Below are 22743 nucleotides of genomic sequence, written 5' to 3'. Positions count from 1 at the left end.
GCAGGCTAAACGGTCTCTCAGAAAATGTCGCTGTTAATTTAAATTGGGCTTTCGCAACAGAATTGGCTGCCAAGTTTCATATTATTGCCAGCTGCTACCTATCAGAAAGAAAATTACCTTAGAGTCGTGTTATATCCGAACATTAATGGCAAGAGATAATTGCCGCACATTTTATGCATGTCTATACACATAACATAATTGCCACTACAGAACAAACTGGTGCACATAAATTTGTTTTACAAGAAGCTTTGGCCATTTGAGATTTTACCATATTTCCAAAATCAATCCAAATACATAACAGAGTTAAAATATTTTATTGGTTCCCAAAAAATTCTATTTGTTTATCTCTGATGTATTTTATGTGGCAGAATAGTATTTTAATTAAAGAAGCAAGGAGCTGACCTTCAAATTAAATACAACTTAAACAAATTCTGGCTTCGAGCTCGGGGATAGCCAATATTACAATTGTTAAGGGCACCTCAGGGTAGAAATGATTGTTGGCATTATTACAAGAATGGGTAGCGTGCTAAATTGATCTTTCTATTGAGAAATTCATCCTTCAGAATAAATAGGTTCACGGCGCCACTAAAAAGCAGAGAGAAGATTTGCTACCAACCCAGTGAGCATTTGTACAGTAACGTCACAAACAGTCGTTTTCACCCTTTTGTCACAAAACAGGTTATATTTTTCTCCTGATGCTGCTGTCATAGGCTCGTGCGCAAATGTCTTCTGACTGTTTTGACTTCCAAAGCATGTAAGAGGAGCTGTACAGGATGGAAATTGACTGAACAGCACAAAGGGCTGTCACGCGCTTCTGTAATTCAACCTCTACCGACAGGCCCACACCAACGGAGTGAAATCAGACGCACTATATAATAAAGGCTGGCCCGCAACTCAGTCCTTTTACAGAAAAAATGATATTACATCGCGAAATACTAAAAATGTATCGACACAGTTTAATGAAACCCATGCAATGCGACTAATCACCCAGATGTAATGCTGAGTAGAAGGACGTTTGAACATTACAGAAGAGAGGGTAGATTTTCAACTTGCCGTTTGGGCGTGTAACTGGCGGAGAGAGCGGCCGCTCATTATAGAACAGGCAGCTGATTGGCAACGCCAGTTTTACACCCGGACAGTGTAAAATCAGCCAAACTGTGAAGCATTCAGAACCATAGTCCACAAATTAAGTGACTGTCTTTGTACAAAGTCGGAAGCACTTGGCATTTTAAGGGCTGGGATATGGCATTCTGGCCATGTTGAGAAACTGGCCTCCAGTGGCATATCTGTTGGAATTAGATACACAGCTTCCTCCGGGAATGCAAACTCTTGGCCGTAATAAATGGTTGTTTGCCTTCTTACCACAATATCTATGCCAAGACTCCTGAGGGAGCTTGTTCTGTTTTTATCTTCATCAACAACCTGGTAGATGCACCAAAGGTGACGCTGTTCTCTTTTCTGATTGTTCTTTACAAGGGGAGAAGGAAGGAGATAAAGCAAACCTGCTGGAACAGATTGGATTACCCACTGGCTCCAAGCCAGCTTGTTGGTGGATGAACTGCCATCACGCTGTAGGTAAGGTAGGATGTTAGCAAATTCTGAAAATATGAGGAAATTTAAGAACCAATAAATCTTGAATTCTTGCACCAATTGTTCAGAAAATTACCACAACAATTTGAAACATGTAGGTGTTGTGTTGTGTACCTCTTAGACTGGAATTTCTTGATTCTCTTGGCTCATCAGTTCTCTGCACCATTATTATTATTCATTAAAGAGAGAAAGAAAGAAGATATGATACACAGACACAGCCTACCATCAGTCCAGTTTGCTAGTTATTGTTATTTGCTTATTTTTCCATAGTGTCTCAGTGGTTTGTATTCAATTTTCTTGATGTGTCTGTTTGGAAGGAAGATATGCCTCTGACCCGTGATAGTCTGATTGTGGGAGGCGAGTATGTGTCCAGTACTTTGGTGGTTTAGAATAGATAGGTCTCTGAATCCCTCAAAGTCACATGAAGGTATACATCAGATCCTTGGTGGTCCAACAACTGCCATGTTGGTATTTTTTTAAAATTCATTTATGGGATGTGGGCGTCGCTGGCAATGCCAGCATTTATTGCCCAACCCTAGTTGCCCTTGAGAAGGTGGTGGTGAGCCGCCTTCCTGAACCGCTGCAGTCCGTGTGGTGAAGGTACTCCCACAGTGCTGTTAGGGAGGGAGTTCCAGGATTTTGACCCAGCGACGATGAAGGAACGGCGATATACATCTAAGTCAGGATGGTGTGTGAATTGGAGGGGTACTTGGAGGTGGTGGTGTTCCCATGTGCCTGCTGCCCTTGTCCTTCTAGGTGGAAGAGGTTGCAGGTTTGGGAGGTGCTGCCGAAGGAGCCTTGGCGAGTTGCTGCAGTGCATCTTGTAGATGGTACACACTGCAGCCACGGTGGTGGAGGGAGTGAACGTTTAAGGTGGTGGATGTGGTACCAATCAAGCGGGCTGCTTTGTCCTGGATGGTGTCGAGCTTCTTGAGCAATAATATCTCTCCTGTTCCTTTACATGTATCTTGTTTATATGGAGTGAAGAGGAAATCAAACAGATTGTTTTTTTTTCCTGGGGTGCTATCAAGGGGTCGATTTTCAGTGTGCCGCGAGGCGGGCTTTTAGGCGTGCGGGGGGCTAAAATCCCGAATTCGGGGGTTCCGACACCATCCCGCCCAAAACCCGCCTCCATGTAAGTTTCAAAGGAGGCGGGTACCCGCCCCGCACTGGGACCTGCTGATTCGAGGCAGGAAGGGATTAGTGCCAATTAACTGCCTGTTAACAGGTAGCTAACAGGCAGTTTTTAGCCTAATCCCAATTTTGAAGGTTGTCGTGTGGGATTCCCGACGGCTCCAAACCACGCCAGGTTAGAGGAATCGGGCCGTCGGGTTGAAGGACTTGGAGGGGTCGAGATGTCGGTGTTCAGGTGAGTGATGGGTGCATGAGTGCAAAGGTAAGTGTGTTTGGTGTGTCTAAAGTGTGTAAAGAAGTTTAAATTACCTGTGCTTACCTTTATAGCCTTCCTTCCTCTAGGCTTCGGGAGTCCATCATTCAGCTGGCACAGACAGCAGAATGGCTGCGAGCTGTCAAAAGTGACAGCCTGCAGCTTTCAGTGCAAGCGTGATTTCTAACTGAGTCTGCGTAGAGGGACTCGGGTTAGAAGTAAGACTATCAGTGTTTGACAGCTTCAAACAGCTGTGAAACACTGATATTTCATCTGTCAACACGTCTTGACAGATGAAATTTCAGTCTGTGACATCACCTGTTGCCGGGTGGCCCTTAACTGGCCTGCTGAGCCCGCTGGGCGGCCTCAACAAGGTCAATCAAGTGAAAATCGCGTGGATTGGCCGCATCTCGATGGAGGCGGGACTACAACCCTGAAAGTTGTAGTCCCGCCTCCTTCCCGACTTCTGAATGAAAATCCAGCCCCAAGTGTCTCTGTGCAATCAGCTCAGGAGCCAAGATGTTGGAGTCCTAGGAACAGGTCAACCCTGTATGCACTTGGTCACAAAGGCTGAATGGCTTAGTGAGATCGAGGAGAAAATGGATGAAATTACATCCTCATAAAAAATTACATGCCCCCCGCCCCCCCGTCCCCCCCCCGCCCCCCAAAAACAAATACAGCTCCGTGTGCCAGCCTTCACTGCAATGTGAAACTTGTATTTTCCTTGTAGTGATAATAGGCTGGTTTCATGTCACCGATTAAGGAGAGCCATCCTTCCCAGTAGCACACTTTGCTTATACTGCAAATGCCATAGCGAAAAATTACATTTTTACACCGTCCCTCACATGGTATTCAGGAACATAGGAACAAGAGTTGGCCATTCAGCCTCTCGAGCCAGTTCCGCCATTCAAGTAGATCATGGCTGATCTGTATCTTAACTCCATCTACCTGCCTTGGTTCCATTTCCCTTAATACCCTTGCCCAACAAAAATCTATCAATCTCCGTTTTTAAATTTTCAATTGCCTCCAGAGTTTTTTGGAAGAGTTCGTTCCAGATTTCTACTACCCTTTGTGCAAGGAAGTGCTTTCTGACATCACCCCTAAACGTCCTAGCTCTAATTTTAAAAACGGAGTTAAAGGGTAGTTATTTGCCAGAAGCAAAAAAAGTGACAGTGGGGGGATTTTGAAGGAGGCAGGAGGATGTGTAGGAGCATGTAGAGGTCAAAGTGTTAGGGAAAGATCCATTAACGATGGAGACCACAGACGTCTCAAGCCACTTTTGATGATGAGGTCGAGGGTTTCATGTTAAAATTCAGAGTGAGGCACAGGGATGAGACGGAGGAGGTTGGGCGGAGGTTCATTGGTTGGGTCCAAGGGAGACAGAGAGAGACTTACCCAGTCAGGAGAGGGGTCAGAAAAGATGTAAGGAGGAAAGTAGAATGGAGAAGAGTTTTGAAAGATCAGCCCAAGAGGAGCAAGGCAGGAAAGAAAAACTCCAGGAGAGGGGAATGAGACAGTTTGGACTAATGGATAATAGATATGGAGACTGTAAAAGACCAGTATGGAAAGGGTTAATCAGGGCAGCAGCAATTCTATGGCTTTGATTAATGAGATTAACTTCTACTTCAGCATTGCTATGCTTTGTTTTATGAGTGTAAATTTTAACTTTTATAACTTTAACTTTTATTTGTCAAACATGATTATGTGATTCCTAAGCCACATTGTCTTAAAGTGCCAAATTAATCTTTGCAGTTGTGTGTAAGGAAGTGGTTTAAGCAGATAGAAGATATTAAGAGTGTTGAAATTAGAAAAACAAATTCCACATGTCTTTGCAATGAAATGTTGCACTACAGGATGAGACAGGCCAACCTGAAAGTTGGCAGGTTCCTGAGGATGAATAGTAACAAGACTTGTGCTTAGCAGGTCCATATGGTTGAACAACAATTGACTGCAAGAAGAATGTGCTGTGTGATAGGGTAACAGGTACAAATACAAACAGGGCAGATACAAATTGCAAGAATACCAGAGTGTCAATTCAGCAAAAGGGAAGCATGTCCTTAAATAGGATGTCCTTTCTTCATGTAATAAACTATACGTAAAGCCGGGAGACAAAGGGAAGCTGTTGGAGCACAATACTGAGTGTCATGAACAGTGATAAGAGAAGGTATAAAGAGAGAGGGTCTGAACCTAGCCCAGGAGCCGCAGTGAATCCTTCATGAAGGAAGGCATTGGCTGACCATGTGATAAACACAACTGCATTGTCCTGTAAATGAAGTTTGCCTCAATGTGGAATGTAGTGCAATGTCCTCTTACTGTTGTGGTCAATGTTGCATGCTTTGCTGGTATACATGAACTCTGTCACAAATTGATTGTTAAATTGATTTTTAAAATATGTAGTCGTGACAGGCCTGAACCCAAATTATATTTAAAGAAACGGTGCATGATTATCTAACAGGACCTTGGACATCTACGACCTCCTTGTATCCTCCAGAACTCTAATTTCCTCAGGGACCCAGACAACTCTGACCTCCTCGCAGAACCTGAAGCTGTGACTTTCAACTATTCATTTTTTAAAATATATCTACAGTATCCATACTGACCCCCAAAATCCACTTCCACTTCTTATAATACTCCTCGACTTGACTATTCCAACGCACTCCTGGCTGGCCTCCCACATTCTATCCTACGTAAACTTGAAGTCATCCAAAACTCGCTGCCCGTGTCCTAACTCGCACCAAGTCTCATTCGCCCATCTCCCCTGTGCTTGCTCCCGGTTAAGCAGTGCCTTGATTTCAAAATTCTCATCCTTGTTTTCAAATCCCTCCATGGCTTCGCCCCTCCCTATCTCTGTAATCTCCTTCAGCTCCACAACCCCCAGAGATATCTGTGCTCCTCTAATTCTGCCCTCTTGAGCATCCCTGATTATAATTGTTCAACCATTGGTGGCCGTGCCTTCTGTTGCCTGGGCTCTAAGCTCTGTAATTCCCTGCCTAAACCTCTCCGCCTCGCTACCTCTCTTTCCTGCTTTAAGACGCTCCTTAAAACCGACCTCTTTGACCAAGCTTTTGGTCACTTGCCCTAATTTCTCCTTATGTGGCTCAGTGTCAAATTTTTTGTCTTATAATATTTCTGTGAAGCACCTTGGGATGTTTGACTATGTTAAAGGCACTATATAAATACTTGTTGTTGTTGTTGTTCTGATGCACACATACCATTTCTCAAAAAGAATATACACAAGCATTAGCGAGGGTGGAGAGTAGGACAGACAGACTAATCCCAAGTGTGATGGGGATGAGCTATGGGAAAAGGTTAGAGAAGCTCAAGCTCTACAGTCCAGAAAGAAGATGATTAAGAGGGAACCTCATCTACTTAAATTAGCGATAATACATATCGGGAAGAACATTACTCAAAGACCATTACTCAAAGACCAATCAATATTTGGAATGCTGAATGGAGCTGTGGAGGCAAAAACATTAGCGAGGTTAAAAATGCAGCACGGTGTTACAATGAGAGAGAATTAGGGTATTAGGGGGAATGAACTTTGATGAGTTTGACAGCCATTTACTTGTCCTTGACTTTTCTTACATTCTTATTTTCTTCAAACAGCATTGCAATAATCTTACCATTGGGGAATTCAGCTCATAAGGTCTCTGACAACCATGAGAGCATTTACAGCTTCAATCTCATGTGTCATCCTCCAGTAACTAGCCCTCTGACATCCTCTTTGAATAAGCACAAGGACACCATGAGCAATGCAAATCTTGGCAATGCAAGCAAGCATGAGTAATGGATGCATGTTTGGGAAGGAGACAGGGCACTATGGTTGGATAAGATAAAGTTACAAATCTGCCAAGGAACAAGCAAAGATTTTTTTTTTAAGTAAAGCAGTTTTAAAAATGCACAGCCTCTGTCAACGCTTGAAAGTGAAAGAATAGGCTAGCATTTTGGATTGGCAGAGTTCATCAGTTCTGATAAAGGGTCCCATACAAAACATTAATAACATAAAATCTTAAGTGAGGAAAGTCAATTCATCCCATCATATCCATTTAATCCAGAGACCCTGTGTGGTTATTCTGTCATGGATTTCCCTCCCATATCGCCTGCTGACTTCCTACTTTAAGAAACACTAATTTCCTTCCCTGATCTGCCCTGAAACAAAATCCTGCACTGTTGTTAAACATCTCCCTAACCCTGAGTCCCACTTCTCAACAGATGTCAATTCAGAACCTTTCACAATAGGTGTCAATTAATCCCGAATGAAGTAACCTTCTCTGGGGGTATGTTCGCACATCCTGTGAGAAAGACTCTGACTGACCTACCGTACATTTCCAGTTATTTAAATTTTTACTTAAAAAACAACACTGGAAAAATACAGAGCGGGCAACATTCCGAGACAGTGAAGCAGGGCAGGTTGCAGTGCTGGTATGAACTCGGATCCAGGATGAAAACTGTAACGTAAAATAAGTTGGGTTCAAACTAAAACACAAGCAGAGTGGCTTTAATTCAGGTAGGAGTCTGGAGCCTGGCCAATGCAAGAATCTGCTTGTAGTCATTCCAACACTGTTGACCCACCAAACCCTGAATCCGGTGTGATCTAAATCAACGATGGCTCAGTAAACTCAGGGTCAGAATAGAGACGCTAAGATTACTATTGTCTTATCAATGGCCAGTTTAGAAAGTGGCTCAGCGCCAAAGTTTCACTCAACATTCTGCTGTTTAAAAAATAATGAAACAGCATTTAATCTGTATGTTAAGTAACTATATAAAGATGATGATATAAATACAAACCATGAACAGAGTGGGAATTTAAATATTTGTACAGGAAACTTTCGATTTACCGGCACCTAAATAACCGGAAATCTCGGTTAACCGGCAAAATTCAGGAGTAGGTTCAGGTTAGTTTTACTTCATATTGTACTTGCCTTCCTCGATCTGTTGCTGTGCAAGGGTGTGGCTGCAGCTGTTGCTAAGCTACAGAGACGCTTGGATCTTGTGGCCATTGTTCTGCACCTGTTGCTAATCAACAGGGTTTGTTGCTTTATACGGAGCTCTCAGCTCTCCGTATCTTTTACTATAGCTTTTGGTTATCCGGAATTTTTGATGAACCGGCACCACATTGGTCCAGTCAGTGCCGGATAAAAAAAAGTTTCCTGTAGTGCTTTTGCTGTGGAGTGCCTTTGGGCAACTTTAAATGCTTAAAAAGAGCGTATCCTAAAAATGAGAATGCTTGCACAGGTTGTTTACTTTTTGAAGATCATTTTCTATTGTAATCCATTTTTAATATTAGATTAGTTAATCAGTTGGGATGTGCACCATCATCATTACTTCATCGTTCCACACTTATTTCACTTATGACCTGCCCACCCTGACCTTTGCTGAGATAAATCATTGACTCATTGAATGATACAGCATAGGAGGAGCCCATTTGGCCTATTGTGTCTTTTGTAGAGTGTCCAATTAATCCCACTCCCCTGCTCTTTCCCCATAGCCCTTTATTTTTTTCCCTTCAAATATTTATCCAATTCCCTTTTAAAAGTTTCTACGGAATCTGCTTCCAGCACCCTCTCAGGCAGTGCATTCCAGATCACAACAACTCGCTGTGTAAAAAAATGTTTCCTCATGTCACCTCTGGTTCTTTTGCCAATCACCTTAAATCTGTGTCCTCGGTTACCGACCCTTCTGCCACTGGAAACAGTTTCTCATTTACTCTATCAAAACCATTCATGATTTTCAACACCTCTATCAAATTTCCTTTTCACCTTCTCTGTTCTAAGGAGAACGACCCCAGCTTCTCCAGTCTCTCCACATAACTGAAGTCCCTCATCCCTGGTACCATTCGAGTAAATCTCTTCTGCACCCTCTCCAAGGCCTTGACATTCTTAATAAGAACATAAGAAATAGAAGCAGGAGTCGGCCATTTGGCCCCTCGAGCCTGCTCTGCCATTCAATGAGATCATAGCTGATCTGATCTTGGCCTCAACTCCACTTTCCCGCCCGTTCCCCATAACCCTTGACTCCCCTGTAGCTCAAATATCCATCTATCTCCGCCTTGAATATATTCTTCCTAAAGTGCGGTGCCCAGAATTGAACACAATACTCCAGTTGAGGCCTAACCAGTGTTTTATAAAGGTTCATCATAACTTCCTTGCTTTTGTACTTTATTCCTCTATTAATAAAGCCAAAGAGCCCAGAGGCTTTTTTAACAGCCTTCTCAACTTGTCCTGCCACCTTCAAAGATGTGTATACATAAACCCCCAGGTGTCTCTGTGTCTGCACCCCCTTTAAAATTGTTCCATTTTGTTCATATTGCCTCTCCTCATTCTTCCTGCCATAATGTATCACTTCGCACTTCTCTGCATTAAATTTCATCTGCCATGTGCCTGCCCATTTCACCAGTCTGTCTCTGTCCTCCTGAAGTCTGTTACTATCCTCCTCATTGTTTGCTACATTTCCGAGTTTCATGTCATCTGCAAACTTTGAAATTATACCCTGTATACCCAAGTCCAGGTCATTAATATATATGAAAAATAACAGTGGTCCTAATACTGACCCCTGTGGAACACCACTCTATACTTCCCTTCGGTCTGAAAAACAACCGTTCACCACTACTCGCTGCTTTCTGGCCAATTTTGTATCCATGCTGTCACTTTCCCTTTAATTTGCTAGCAAGTTTATTCTGTGGTACTTTGTCAAATGCCTTTTGATAGTCCATATATACATCAACCACGCTACTCTCATCAACCCTTTCCGTTACTTCATCAAAGAACTAGATCAAGTTAGTCAAACATGATTTGCCGTTAGCAAATCCATGCTGAGTTTCACTTAGTAGCCCAAAATTTTCCAAATGCCAATTAATTTTATCCCAGGTTTTTGTCTCTAAAAGTTTTCCCCCCACCAACATTAGGCTGACTGGCCTGTAGTTGCTGGGTTTAAATTTCTCCCCTTTATTTAAACAGGGGTGTAACATTTGCAATCCCCCAGTCCTCTGGCACAATTCCCATATGCAATGTGAATTGGAAAGCTCTAGCTGGAGCCTCCACAATTTTCACTCTTACTTCCCTCAGTAACCTAGGATGCATCCCATCCGGACCGGGTGACTTTTCTACTTTGAGGACTGCCAACCTTTTAAATGCATCCTCTTGGTCTATTTTTAACCTATCCAATATCGCTGCTGCCTCTTCCTTTACTGCTACATTGGCAGCATCCTCTTCGCAAGTGAAGACAGATGAAAGTGCACAGTTAGTACCTCAGCCATCCCCTGCCTCCATAAGACGATCTCCTTTTTGGTCTCTAATCAGCCCAACCCTTCCTTTGACGACCCTTTTACTATTTATGTGTTTATAAAAGACTTTAGGGTTCCCTTTTATCTATTCTCATACTCTCCTTGCCCCATTATTCCCTTTATTAGATTTATTAGATCTTCTCTGTACCTTTTTATATTCAGCTTCGTTCTCTACTGTATTATGAACCTTACAATTGTCACAAGCCGCCGTTTATTTTAACCTCTATATCTTTAGTCATCCAAGGAGCTCTAGATTTGGATGCCCTTCCTTTCCCCATCATGGGAATGTGTCTACTCTGTATCTGAACCATCTTCTTTTTGGAAGCCTCCCATTGTTCAATTACCAATTTTTGATTCCAATCCACCTGGGCCAGATCCCTTTTCAACTCAAGTGAAGTTAGCCCTCCTCCAGTTAAGTATTTTTACGCTTGATTGTACCTTGTCCTTTTCCATACCTATTCTAAATCTGATTATATTATGATCACTGTTCCCCAAATGCTCACTCACTGAAATGTGCTCCACTTGCCCCATTTCATTCCCCAGAACCAGATCCTGCACTGCTTCCTTCCTTGTTGGGCTGGAAACACACCATTCAAGAACGTTTTCTTGTACACATTTCAGGAATTCCTCCCCCTCTTTGCCCTTTACACCGTTACTATCCCAGTCTATATTATGATAATTGAAGCCCCCCATTATCACTACTCTGTAGTTCTTGCATCATTCTGTAATTTGCCTGAAAATTTGCTCCTCTATCTCTTTCCCACTATTTGGTGGCCTATAGTTTACACCCAGTAGCGTAATAGCTCCTCTATTGTTCCTCAATTTTAACCAAATAGACTCTGTCTTTGGCCCCTCAACTGCATCATCCCTCTCCAGTGCTATAATAGTTTTTTAATCAATACTACCGTGCCCCCTCCTTTTCCTACTTCCCTATCTTTCCTAAATACCTTGTAGTCAGGAATATTAAGTGCCTAAGCCTCTCCTTCTTTGAGCCAGGTCTCTGTAATTACCATTATCATAGCCTCATGTGGCGACTTGTGCCTGCAGCTCACCAACCTTATTTGCCACACTCTGTGCAGTTACGTACAGGCACTCCAAACCCATTTTAGACTGCTTCGCATTTGCCCCCTGTCTGATCCCTCCTATTTCTGAACTATTCTTTACTCTAGTGTTATTTGCCTCTCCCAGTCCTCTCTGCACCTTGTTTCTGCTCTCTCATGTTTCATTCTGGTGCCAACAACCCTGCCAAATGAGTTTAAACCCTCCCGCACAGTTCTAATTAATCTTCCAGCGAGGGACATTGGTCCCAGCGCTGTTGAGATCCTGCCCCAGGAATCTGAAGCCTTCCTTCCTGCACCAATTCTCCAGCCACGCATTAACCTGTTTTATCCTACTATTCCTATACTAACTAGTGTGTGGCATGGGGAGTAATCCAGAGATTACTATCTTTTGAGGTTCTGCTTTTTAACTTCCTAGCTCCTTGAAACTGTGAGTGCAGGACCTCAACCTTTTTTCCTTCCTATGTCATTGGTTCCCACATGGACCACGACTTCTGGCTGTTCCCCTCCCCCCTCAGAATGTTCTGCATCCTCTCAATGATGCTCTTCACTCTGGCACCAGGGAGGCAACACACCATGCAAGACTCACATCAGTGGTTGCAGAATCGCCTCTCTATCCCCCTGATTATCAAATCCCCTATGACCACTGCATTTCTTTGCTGTGCCCCCTTGTGCAGTCATTTGCCCACAGTGCCACAGGTGTACTCTAGACTGCACTCCCCGCCGCCCCCCCCCCCCCACCCCCGTCATCACCCTCACTGGTATTCAGCGCTGAAAACCAGTTTGCGAGTGCCACACTCCTGGAGGATTCCTGCACTGCCTGCCTCTTCCCACCCTGCCAGGTGGCCACCCACTGACTTTCCTCCTGCACTCTCTGTAGCTGCAGGGTGACCACCTCCTGGAACATGTGCTCCAGGAAATTCTCAGTCTCTCATATCAGCTGCAGTGACTCCGGCAGCTCCTCAAAGCTTAGAAACCCGGAGATCATGCAACTGGAGGCACTTCCTGCACACGTGGCTATCCATGACACATGAAGTGTCCTGGAGTTCCTGCATGGCACAGGAATTGCAGGCAACGGGTCTCAGCTGTCCCATCATTTTGCTTAAAAAAAATCTGTTTAGATATAATTGATCACTCTGATTATTTATATATTTACTGTTGCCCTTCCTTGTCTGGTGGTTTTCCGGTAATATAAATGCTAATATGGGGAACATTGGTGATGTCAGATGGTACTTTGCTGGCATTTCCCATGTTCACAGCTTTTGGCAATGTGCTGACTATTATAAGTAATTAAAGCAATCTTGCTGTGAGAAGCTACAAAATACATTAAACAGTGCTGTAGAACAAGGAGACCCCATACAGTCATTCCAGGTTATGACCCACTTTGTCGTAAAACAAGTGTTGCTTTGACCAGATGTCTCTGAAAGAGTTACTTACTACTTTACCAACTAAAATTTCCAAATATATGTGTAACGAGTGCAAGTTGTTTAGACGAGGCACTTCGCATTCATTTGTAGCTTTAACGTGTAACGCTTTTATAAACATGTCCATCCTTTTTTTGTATCTTGTCTACCATCTCCGTCACTGTTCCTGAAAATCTGACATCAGCAAGTTTCCCTCAGGAGACAGACCAGAAGCAAGACACATAGATGTAGTTGTGGTTTCTACCCAGGGCACAACGAGTAATATAAGTCTCAGTTCCACTCTGTAAGCTGCTGCTCTAATTCCATTCTGTACTAAGTCTTGCTTGAGCTGAATAAAGTTCAATCTCTGTCACCAATACAGGTCAACTCCGAATCATTGGATTTTGGGGTCTGAAAAGACTACAATAAGGCATGGCTATCGACCATTCTATGTTCCCCTGTCCTTCCCGTATCTCTAACGTTAATTGGGTTTTATTTTACATATACGTAAACCTTTTTGCATCTAATCTAGGTGTGACTGATGACCATTAACGCAACAAATACATTAATATGCCCCAACCAGTGTGCCAATCCTTAAACTTTCTTTACTATTTCAATTTCTAATTTCTATCCTTGTGGTCCAAGAGAATGGGTAGCCATGGTCATCAGAACATCACAGTGTCTTAGAGTTGAGTCTGCTTGATGCACATTTCTTATCTCCTCTGTATACTGCACGCACATACGTTTGAAAAGATTCAAATAATTGGCGATAAAAGTTCAAAGCACCCAGCACTAACCTCTAGATGATGCAATTCATCTTCAAATCAGCCTACTTAATTTGTTATGTAAGGTTCAAAATCCAAATAATCTGTTTTGACATTGAGAAACAAAATGTACCTGCCCTGGAGGGAGGGAGGGTATATTGAAAATAAAATTGCTGCCACTGTCTTTACGCACATTCACGGGAATGTTTTCTGACAAATGCTGAAGGAGTAGTCAACGTATGTTTAAGAGAAGAAAGACTACAATTAGGCCAATTCAGCGGATATAATTTGGGAAATTCCTCTCCGATCCTCTAAGGCGATCAAAGCGAGTTCAGGAGATCACGGTGACCATGAGGTGCACAGTCAATATCCCACCTACCTTTCATACGCTGTGGTATTATCCACAAGAAGGATCTTGACCAGCTCCTTTTTGAACTGTTGCAACAAGTCTGCACTCAACGAACGAGTGCTGATAACGCTCTGGCTAAAGAACAACCTCCTGACATCTAGCCTAGTTTTAAGCTTACATAGGTTATAGGCATGATCCCACCCCCCCTCCCCTCGTTTTCGCAAACCTATCCAATTCTCTGAGCTTGTGCTGTCAGACTCCTGCTCGGAAAGCGTCCTTATTTATCCTGCGCTGCACCGGCAGGAGGGAGAATGTGACATCTGAAGAAGCACGGCTACCACGAGCTTGACGCTGGTGAAGCCAAGGCCACTTTACCCGCTCCCCGTACTGACGCAGTTTAATCGTTGCTTACCATCACTGCAGCTGCTTCACCAATTACTTAAATCTGTCTGTGGGGGTTGAGAATTTAAAAACACTAAGCAGTTGCTGTGCGTGTATGAGGCACGTTGGCAGGTGTACAATTGTCCAATGTTTTTCTAATGCCCTGTGGCATTGCATAGAGGATGTGGAGCACCGCGGTGCTGTTTAGCTGCTAAGATGGAGTTGCAAACAACGCAATGGAGAAAAAAAACTGATGTGATTTTCTTAACATCATTCAAGGAACTGATACATCATTTATTATGACAGAAGTGGCTCTGCAACAACATTTCATAGGGTAGAAATGACATTCATCAATGTTATCATACAAAAGCTTAGCACACGCATTAAATTCATCATCCTGCTATGTAAACCCAGCTAAAATAGCAGGGAGAGGAGTTTGATACAAGTGCATTAAGCATTGACACAATAACATCACCGATAGTATTTTATACCCTTGTTTTTTTTAGCCGAGCATATTACAACATGAACTAAAAAAATAATTTTGAATTGAGCATTTTGAGAACACAATGGGCACGGTCTTGCCAGCCCTGGGGAGGCAGGTATAGAAACATAGAGATAGGAACAGGAGTAGGCCATTCGGCCCTTCGAGCCTGCTCCGCCATTCAATGAGATCATGGCTGATCTTCGTCTGAGATCATAGCTGATCTTACCAGTTCAGTACCCCGTCCCCGCCTTTTCTCCGTAACCCTTAATCCCCTTAGCCTTCAGAAATATATCCAATTCTCTCTTGAAAATATTTATTGAATTAGCCTTCACAGCCCTCTGTGGCAGGGAATTCCACAGGCTCACCACTCTTTGAGTGAAGAAATTCTTCCTCATCTCTGTTTTAAATGATTTGCCCGCTATTTTTAGACTGTGGCCCCTGGTTCTGTGCTCCCCGGCCATTGGAAACATTCTCTCTGAATTCAGCCTGTCCAGGCCTGCCATAATTTTATATGTTTCGATGAGATCCCCTCTCAATCTTCTAAACTCCAGTGAGTACAAGCCCAAACTATTTAATCTCTCTTCGTAGGTCATTCCCGCCATTCCAGGTATCAGCCTGGTGAATCGCCGTTGCACTCTTTCCATGGCAAGAACATCCTTCCGCAGATGGGGCGACCAAAACTGTACACAATACTCCAGATGCGGTCTCACCAGCACCTTGTACAGCTGTAGTAAGGTATCCCTATTCCTATACTCAAACCCCCTTGATATGAAGGCCAACATACCATTTGCCTTCTTAATCGCCTGTTGCACCTGCATGCTCTCCTTCAGTGACTGGTGCACAAGAACACCCAGGTCCCTCTGCACTTCCCCATCTCCCAATCTATTGCCATTTAGATAATAATCTACCCTCCTGTTTTTACCCCCAAAGTGGATAACCTCGCATTTATCCACATTATAGTGCATCTGCCACGTATCCGCCCATTCCCCCAACCTGTCCAAATCGCACTGCAGCCTCCTGACATCCTCATCAGAGCCCACCCCTCCTCCTAGTTTAGTGTCGTCAGCGAATTTGGAAATATTGCATCCAATTCCCTGATCCAGATCATTTATATATATTGTGAACAGCTGGGGTCCCAGGACAGATCCTTGCGGCACCCCGCTGGTCACTGCCTGCCACTCCGAAAACGAGCCGTTTATTCCAACTCTCTGTTTTCTATCCGCCAGCCAGTTCTCTATCCACGTTAATACTTTGCCCCCAATTCCATGAGCCTTAATTTTGCATGATAATCTTTTGTGTGGAACCTTATCGAAGGCTTTCTGGAAGTCAAGGTACACCACATCCACTGGCTCTCCCCCATCTATTTTACCAGTTACTTCCTCAAAAAATTCCAGCAGATTAGTCAAACACGATTTACCCTTTGTAAATCCATGTTGACTCTGTCCGATCCTTTCCCCATTTGTCAAGTGCTCCGCTATTTTATCCTTAATAATGGACTCTAGCATTTTGCCCACAACCGATGTAAGGCTTACTGGTCTATAATTCCCTGCTTTCTCTCTACCCCCCTTTTTAAATATTGGGGTAACATTAGCTACCCTCCAATCCACGGGTACTGTTCCCGAGTCAATGGAGTTCCGGAAGATGATCCTTAGAGCATCTGCTATCTCCAGGGCCATCTCCTTAAGTACCCTAGGATGTAGTTTATCAGGCCCCGGGGATTTGTCGGCCTTCAGTCCCCTCAACTTACCCAACACCATATCCCTAGAGATACTAATTTCTGTCAGCTCCTCCCTCTCATTAGTCCCTATGTTTGCCGATATTCCTGGGAGGTTATTTGTGTCCTCCTTTGTGAATACAGAACCAAAGTATGAGTTTAATTGGTCTGCCATTTCCTTATTCTCCATTATATATTCTCCCGAATCGGACTGCAAGGGACCGACTTGGGATTTTACCAGTCTTTTCCTCCTGATATACCGATAAAAGCTTTTGCAGTCTGTCTTTATGTTTGCTGCAAGTTTACTTTCGTATTCTATTTTCCCCTTCCTGATTAATCCCTTTGTCCTCTTTTGCTGTATCCTGTACTGCCCCCAATCTTCCGGTCTGGTGCTTTTTTTTGCCAGTTGATATGCCCATTTTTTTGATTTTATGCTGTCCCTAATTTCCCTCGTTATCCACGGTTGAGTCACCTTTTTAGGTTTATTTTTATGCCAAACCGGTATAAACATGTTCTGGAATTCTTCCATTCTATCTTTGAATGCTTGCCATTGTCTCTCCACTGTCAATCCCCCCAGAAACACCACCCAATCAATCTTACCCAATTCCCGTCTCATACCCTCGTAATTCCCTTTATTTAAGTTCTGGACCTTAGTCTCTGATTCAATTTCCTCACTCTCCATCTCGACTGAGAGCTCGATCATATTATGATCGCTCTGACCCAAGGGGCCTCGTACAAGAAGATTGCTGATAAGTCCCTTCTCATTGCACAATACCCAGTCTAAAATGGCCTGATCTCGAGTCGGCTCCTCGACATATTGGTCCAGATAACCGTCCCGAAAACATTCCAGGAATTCCTCCTCCTCAGAATTTTTACTAATTTGGGTAGTCCAATCAATATGTAAATTAAAGTCACCCATGATGACAGCTGTGCTCTTATCGCACGCTTCTCTAATTTCCCTTTTTATGCCTTCCCTCACCTCCATATTACTATTTGGAGGCCTATATATCACACCCACTAACGTTTTCCTCCCCTTGCTATTTCTCATTTCTACCCATACAGATTCCGTTTCATCCGAGTTAATATCCTTCCTTTCCATTGCATTAATCCCCTCCTTTACCAGCAATGCTACCCCACCTCCCCTACCTTTTTGCCGATCCTTCCTAAATATTGTATATCCCTGGATGTTAAGTTCCCAGCCTTGCCCACCCTGCAGCCACGTTTCTGTAATCCCAATCAAATCATACTTGTTTACCTCTATTTCCACAACTAATTCATCCACCTTGTTCCTAATGCTTCTAGCATTAAGATACAAAGCCTTCAGGCTTGCTTTTTTCACACTCTCATTATGAATTAGTTTGGCCCTTTGTGTTTCTCTCCTTTGCTTCTCACCTTTCTACCATCTATTTCTGACTTCATATGACTTCCCTCTTTTCCACTACCTAGGTTCCCATCCCCCTGCCAAATTAGTTTAAATCCTCCCGAACCGCCCTAGAAAATATTACCCCGAGGACATCGGCTCCCTCACAGTTCAGGTGTAGACCGTCCCCTTGGTACAGGTCACTCCTCCCCAAGAACTGGTTCCAATGCCTCAAGAATTTAAATCCCTCTCCCTTGCACCACTGCTCAAGCCACGTATTTAGCTTATCTATCTTACTCTCTCTAAACTTATTAGCTCGTGGCACTGGTAGCAATCCAGAGATTACTACCTTTGAGGTCCTACTTTTCAATTGGAGGCAGGACTGCCAGGAAAATGGCAGAATGGGTGCCCAACCTGCCCAACTTGGCCCTAAACAGACAATACAACATAGCTGATTACCTGACCATGGTAAAGGATAACAAACTGAGAAGAACCTTGACAAGGTACAGACTTAGCGAACATAGCCTAGCGATCGAAAAAGGCAGACACAGGCAGACCAGGCTGCCAAGAGAAGACAGGATATGCTCTCACTGCAGTCAGGGAGTAGTGGAGACAGAGATGCACTTTTTCACAGCCTGTGGAAAATATCAGGACATCAGGGAGAATTTCTACCAAAAATTCTCACAAATATGCCCTGAATTCAGAAATCTGAATGACAACCAAAAACTCCTATTCCTACTGGGAGAGGAGAGAAGCTGTGTAACACTGGCGGCACACTATGTTACAGCTTGCCATGAACAGAGGGACAACCAGTAAACTAAGAAAAGAATATATATAAACAATGCGAATGTATATTTATACACTCAGGGATATACCTGTTTATACACTGTATGAATAGAACTGCGTTTATGTGCTCAACCATAAATGTATTTTGATGCTTTGGCAACATAAGATGTAACTTATCATGCCAATAAAGCGATGTGAATTGTGAATTGGGTGCAAGTGTGGAGAGGTGAGTGTCTGAGATAAGTGCAAAGTGTTTTTAAAAGTGTACTTACCTTTGTTTCTTCCTGCAGGCTTTAGTCGGTGTGTATGCGGGGAGTCTCGGACCTCCGTGTTGGGGATGACAGATGGCTGTTGCATTCTCCAATGCAACAACTATCTCATTTCTGCAAAAGAAAGAGGTTTGATAAGATCTTGAATTCAAGACCTCATCAAACTACAGAGAATGTCACTGTTTGACAGCCACAGAGCTGTCAAACGATAACAGATGAAACGTCATACCTTGACATTCTCTGCAACCGGCTTTCCCTTAATTGGCCTGCTGTTGATGGAGGTGGGACTGAAACCCAACAAGTGGGAGTCCCGCCTCCAAAAACTCCCCATTGAGAAAATCACCCCCAATAGTTCTCTTCGCATATGCTCTCTCTTAATACACATTCTGTATAGCTGTTACCAAGTATTAAAAGAATGAGATGGCCTGAGGTCTTGTGTGTAGTTTCAGGATGCAAGATGCACTTTGTAATGGAGTTCGCTAACAATTGCTGTGCACGAATAGTTCACCCAAGATTATAAACACAAATGATATTTAAATGCGGGCTTATGTCACTAAACGGTAATTTATCCCCACCACAATTCAACAGTATGAAAATGTAAACAAAGGAATACTGTCACTTTTATACGAAGGATGAATGAAATGCCATTAATGCTGTGGAGACTTTTCAAAAGTAGAATCAGTTTAATAAATGGACAGATTTCATTTTATGATGGATTTGTCTGATTCTGAGAAACACAAAGAATAATATTCTCAGAAGTTAGAAACTGTGCGTTTAAAAACATAGGTCCCAGTATTCCAGGAGCCCCGATCTGTCGGAAGTGCAGTGGAGTGACGCTCTCGGATACCCATGTACTTTTTGTTTTACTTGTTCTTGGGATGTGGGCGTCGCTGGCAAGGCCAGCATTTATTGCCCATCACTAGTTGCCCCTGAGAAGGTGGTGGTGAGCCACCTTCCTGAACCGCTGCAGTCCGTGTGGTGAAGGTATTCCCACAGCGCTGTTAGGGAGGGTGTGCCAGGATTTTGACCCACCTTGGCTGTAGACCCCCTCCTAAATTGTGAGGTCAGGGTCATTAACATAAGTGGGGTGGGCAAGTGGCCTGAATCTGTGAGAGTGCATCAGAGGCGCCTGCCACAGCAGGTACTAGGAAAGTTGGAGTGGCACCATGCCACTCTGATAGCAGAAGCCCAGAAATGACCGAAGGGGAACAGGTGCAAAATGTTTTAATGCCACTCTTGGAAAGGTAATCGATCCCCTCTTGGATTGAGTACCTTTCCCTAGTGCAATACTGAAGCCTCTACTCGGCCCTCAACAAAGAGTTCTATTGGAAATGACAACAGAAAACGCTGGAAAAACTCAGCAGGCCAGGCAGCATCGAAGACCTTTCGTCAGAACTGGAAAAAAGCAGGAAATGGAACAGATTTTAAAGCAAGTTTAGGGGCTGGGAAAAGGGGGAGGGGATGAAAGAACAAAAGGGAAGGTCTGTGATAGGATAGAAGGCAGGAGAGATGGGGTGTGAATTGCGCTGGCAGAATGAAGGACAGCTGCCATGTGGGGGAGAAGGAAAAAAGACCAAACAGAAAGTGTGGATATAAAAAAAGAAAATATATATATGTGATAGGGGCCGAGATTATGATCTGAAATTGTTGAACTCTATGTTGAGTCCAGAGGGCTGTAGATTGCCTAATCGAAAGATGAGGTGCTGTTCCTCGAGTTTACGTTGAGCTTCCAAGAGGCCAAGGATGGTGAGGTCTGAGTGGGAATGGAGCGAAGAATTAAAGTGACAGGCCACCGGGAGCTCGGGGTCACCCTTATAGACTGAACGGAGGTGTTCCACAAAGTGGTCACCCAATCTGCGTTTGGTCTCCCCAATGTAGAGGAGACCACATCGTGAGCAGCGAATACAGTATACTAAATTGCAAGAAGTACAAGTAAATCGCTGTTTCACCTGGAAGGGGTGTTTGGGGCCCTGGAAAGTGGGAATGGGGGGAGGTATAAGGGCATGTGTTGCATCTCCTGCGCTTGCACGGGAAGGTGCCAGGCAAAGGGGAAGGGGTGCTGGGGGTGGTAGAGGAGTGGACTAGGGTGTCGCGGAGGGAGCGGTCCCTACGGAATGCTGAAAGGGGAGGGGAGGGGAAGATGCATTTGGTGGTGGGATCATGCTGGAGGTGGCGGAAATGGCGCATCTGCTCCGACGATGCCACCTTCCATACCAGTGCTTCCGACATGTCTTCCTTTTTCCTCAACCGAGGATTCCCCTCTACTGTGGTTGACACGGCCCTTGACCGTGTCCGTTCTATCTCCCGCACTTCTGCCCTCACCCCTGCCCCTCCCTCCCGGAACCACGATAGCGTTCCCCTTGTCCTCACCTTTCACCCCACCAGCCTTCACATTCAACGGATCATCCTCCGCCATTTCCGCCACCTCCAGCGTGAACCCACCACCAAACGCATCTTCCCCTCACCTTCCCTTTCAGCATTCCTTCCTTCAGGTCTCAGGAGTCCCTCATCTCACCGGCACAGAAAGCAGAATGGTCGCGAGCTGTCAAAAGTTGCAGCATTCTGCTTTCTGTTCTGGAGAGATCTCTAAATCAGCCTGAGAGGAAGGAATTAACTTAGTGTACAGATTGTCAGTGTTTGACAGCTTCAAAGAGATGTCGAACGCTGATATTTCATCTGTCAAAAGCTCTTGACAGATGAAATGTCAATCTGTGATGTCACCTGTTGCCGGGTGGCCCTTAATTGGCCTGCTGAGCCCACTGGGCGGGCTCAACAAGGTCAATCAAGTGAAAATCACGTGGGTTGGCCACAACTCGATGGAGGCGGGACTACAACCCCGAAAGTTGTAGTCCCGCCTCCTACATGCCTCCAGTATCAAAATCCAGCCCTTAGAGTCTGGATTGTGGATTTTCATTATCTGGGAATATTAAACCCTTATTTTTTTTTGATGTAAAGGAAAAAGACCTTGAAGTAAAATAATTTTTCTTCACAAGCGTGCAGCCCTCTTCATAGATAAGTTCTGTATTCATAATAAACCACTACTAAACAAGGTACTATAGTGTACTTACTGTCCATGCATTGTGCACACAAAGTGTTCATATCTCCACATGGTTTCACCACACCCTCCCCAGGAGGGCACACAGAGCAGCATTCTCCTGTGGTAGTATATTGTCCACTATCGCAGGATTCTTCGGCATTGTACATAGACACCTTTTAAAAAAAATCAAATGACATGAAATAATGAGAAATTTTGCGTACAATTTAAGGGGTCAGTACATATCATTAATGTCTGTAATCCAGTGTACTGTAAGCAATTCCCCAAATATTTAGTTTGCTTCTAGAAACTGAAGCCATGCTTGAATGGTGCCATATTAGTGCATTGCAAACAAACAGCAATGCGAGAACTTTGCTTTATCTTCATTGCAACGTGTGAAAACATTATTTACTGGCAGTATTGCATGCAGCTCAGAATCAAACTGTGATTTGTAACCAGTCTATGGGAATGGTTTGGTTAGTTACTGCTGTCCTAAGATTATCTAAGATAGCACAGGGAAGGTACTGAACCTTGCCACAGTACAACATTGTGCAATGGGGAAATAAACACATTTGTAAACCAGTGTATAGTGGTTAATAATGAGCTGCTTAATATTAGTAAAATTCAACTCATTATTCATCATTTATAATATATCTATCTGTATAAGAGATTAAAATGTTTTCATACAATGCACACTCTCTGTGTCACATTTACTTCCTGTAACACTTCTCTTGTCACAGATTTCCCCTCATGCTCTTCTCATCACAATGTTCTCACTCGCCATGAGCAACACCATAGAAGAGCTGCTAGCACTATTGTAACAACTGTGCATCTAGTGTGCATTTCCTGTCACTCACATTTCAAGTATCACACTGAAATTTC

The 22743-nt window shown here is 43.7% G+C and overlaps 1 protein-coding gene across 2 annotated transcripts in view; it reads right to left on the bottom strand.

The window, feature by feature from the left end:
• Positions 1–22743, bottom strand: part of LOC147101093 (tumor necrosis factor receptor superfamily member 16-like) — a 200384-nt gene that overhangs the window by 141424 nt on the left and 36217 nt on the right. For both annotated transcript variants that reach the window (XM_085966277.1, XM_085966276.1), the window contains exon 2: positions 21896–22037. In XM_085966277.1, coding sequence (XP_085822403.1) covers positions 21896–22037 — 142 coding nt within the window. The remainder of the gene's footprint in view (positions 1–21895; positions 22038–22743) is intronic.

The sequence above is a fragment of the Somniosus microcephalus genome, chromosome 24 (assembly GCF_052327205.1).
Source record: "Somniosus microcephalus isolate GS21.2 chromosome 24, FLI_Smic_1.0, whole genome shotgun sequence".
Lineage (NCBI taxonomy): Eukaryota > Metazoa > Chordata > Chondrichthyes > Squaliformes > Somniosidae > Somniosus > Somniosus microcephalus.
Note: the sequence above shows the minus strand (reverse complement) of the source record. Positions and strands in the feature narration are given on the sequence as shown.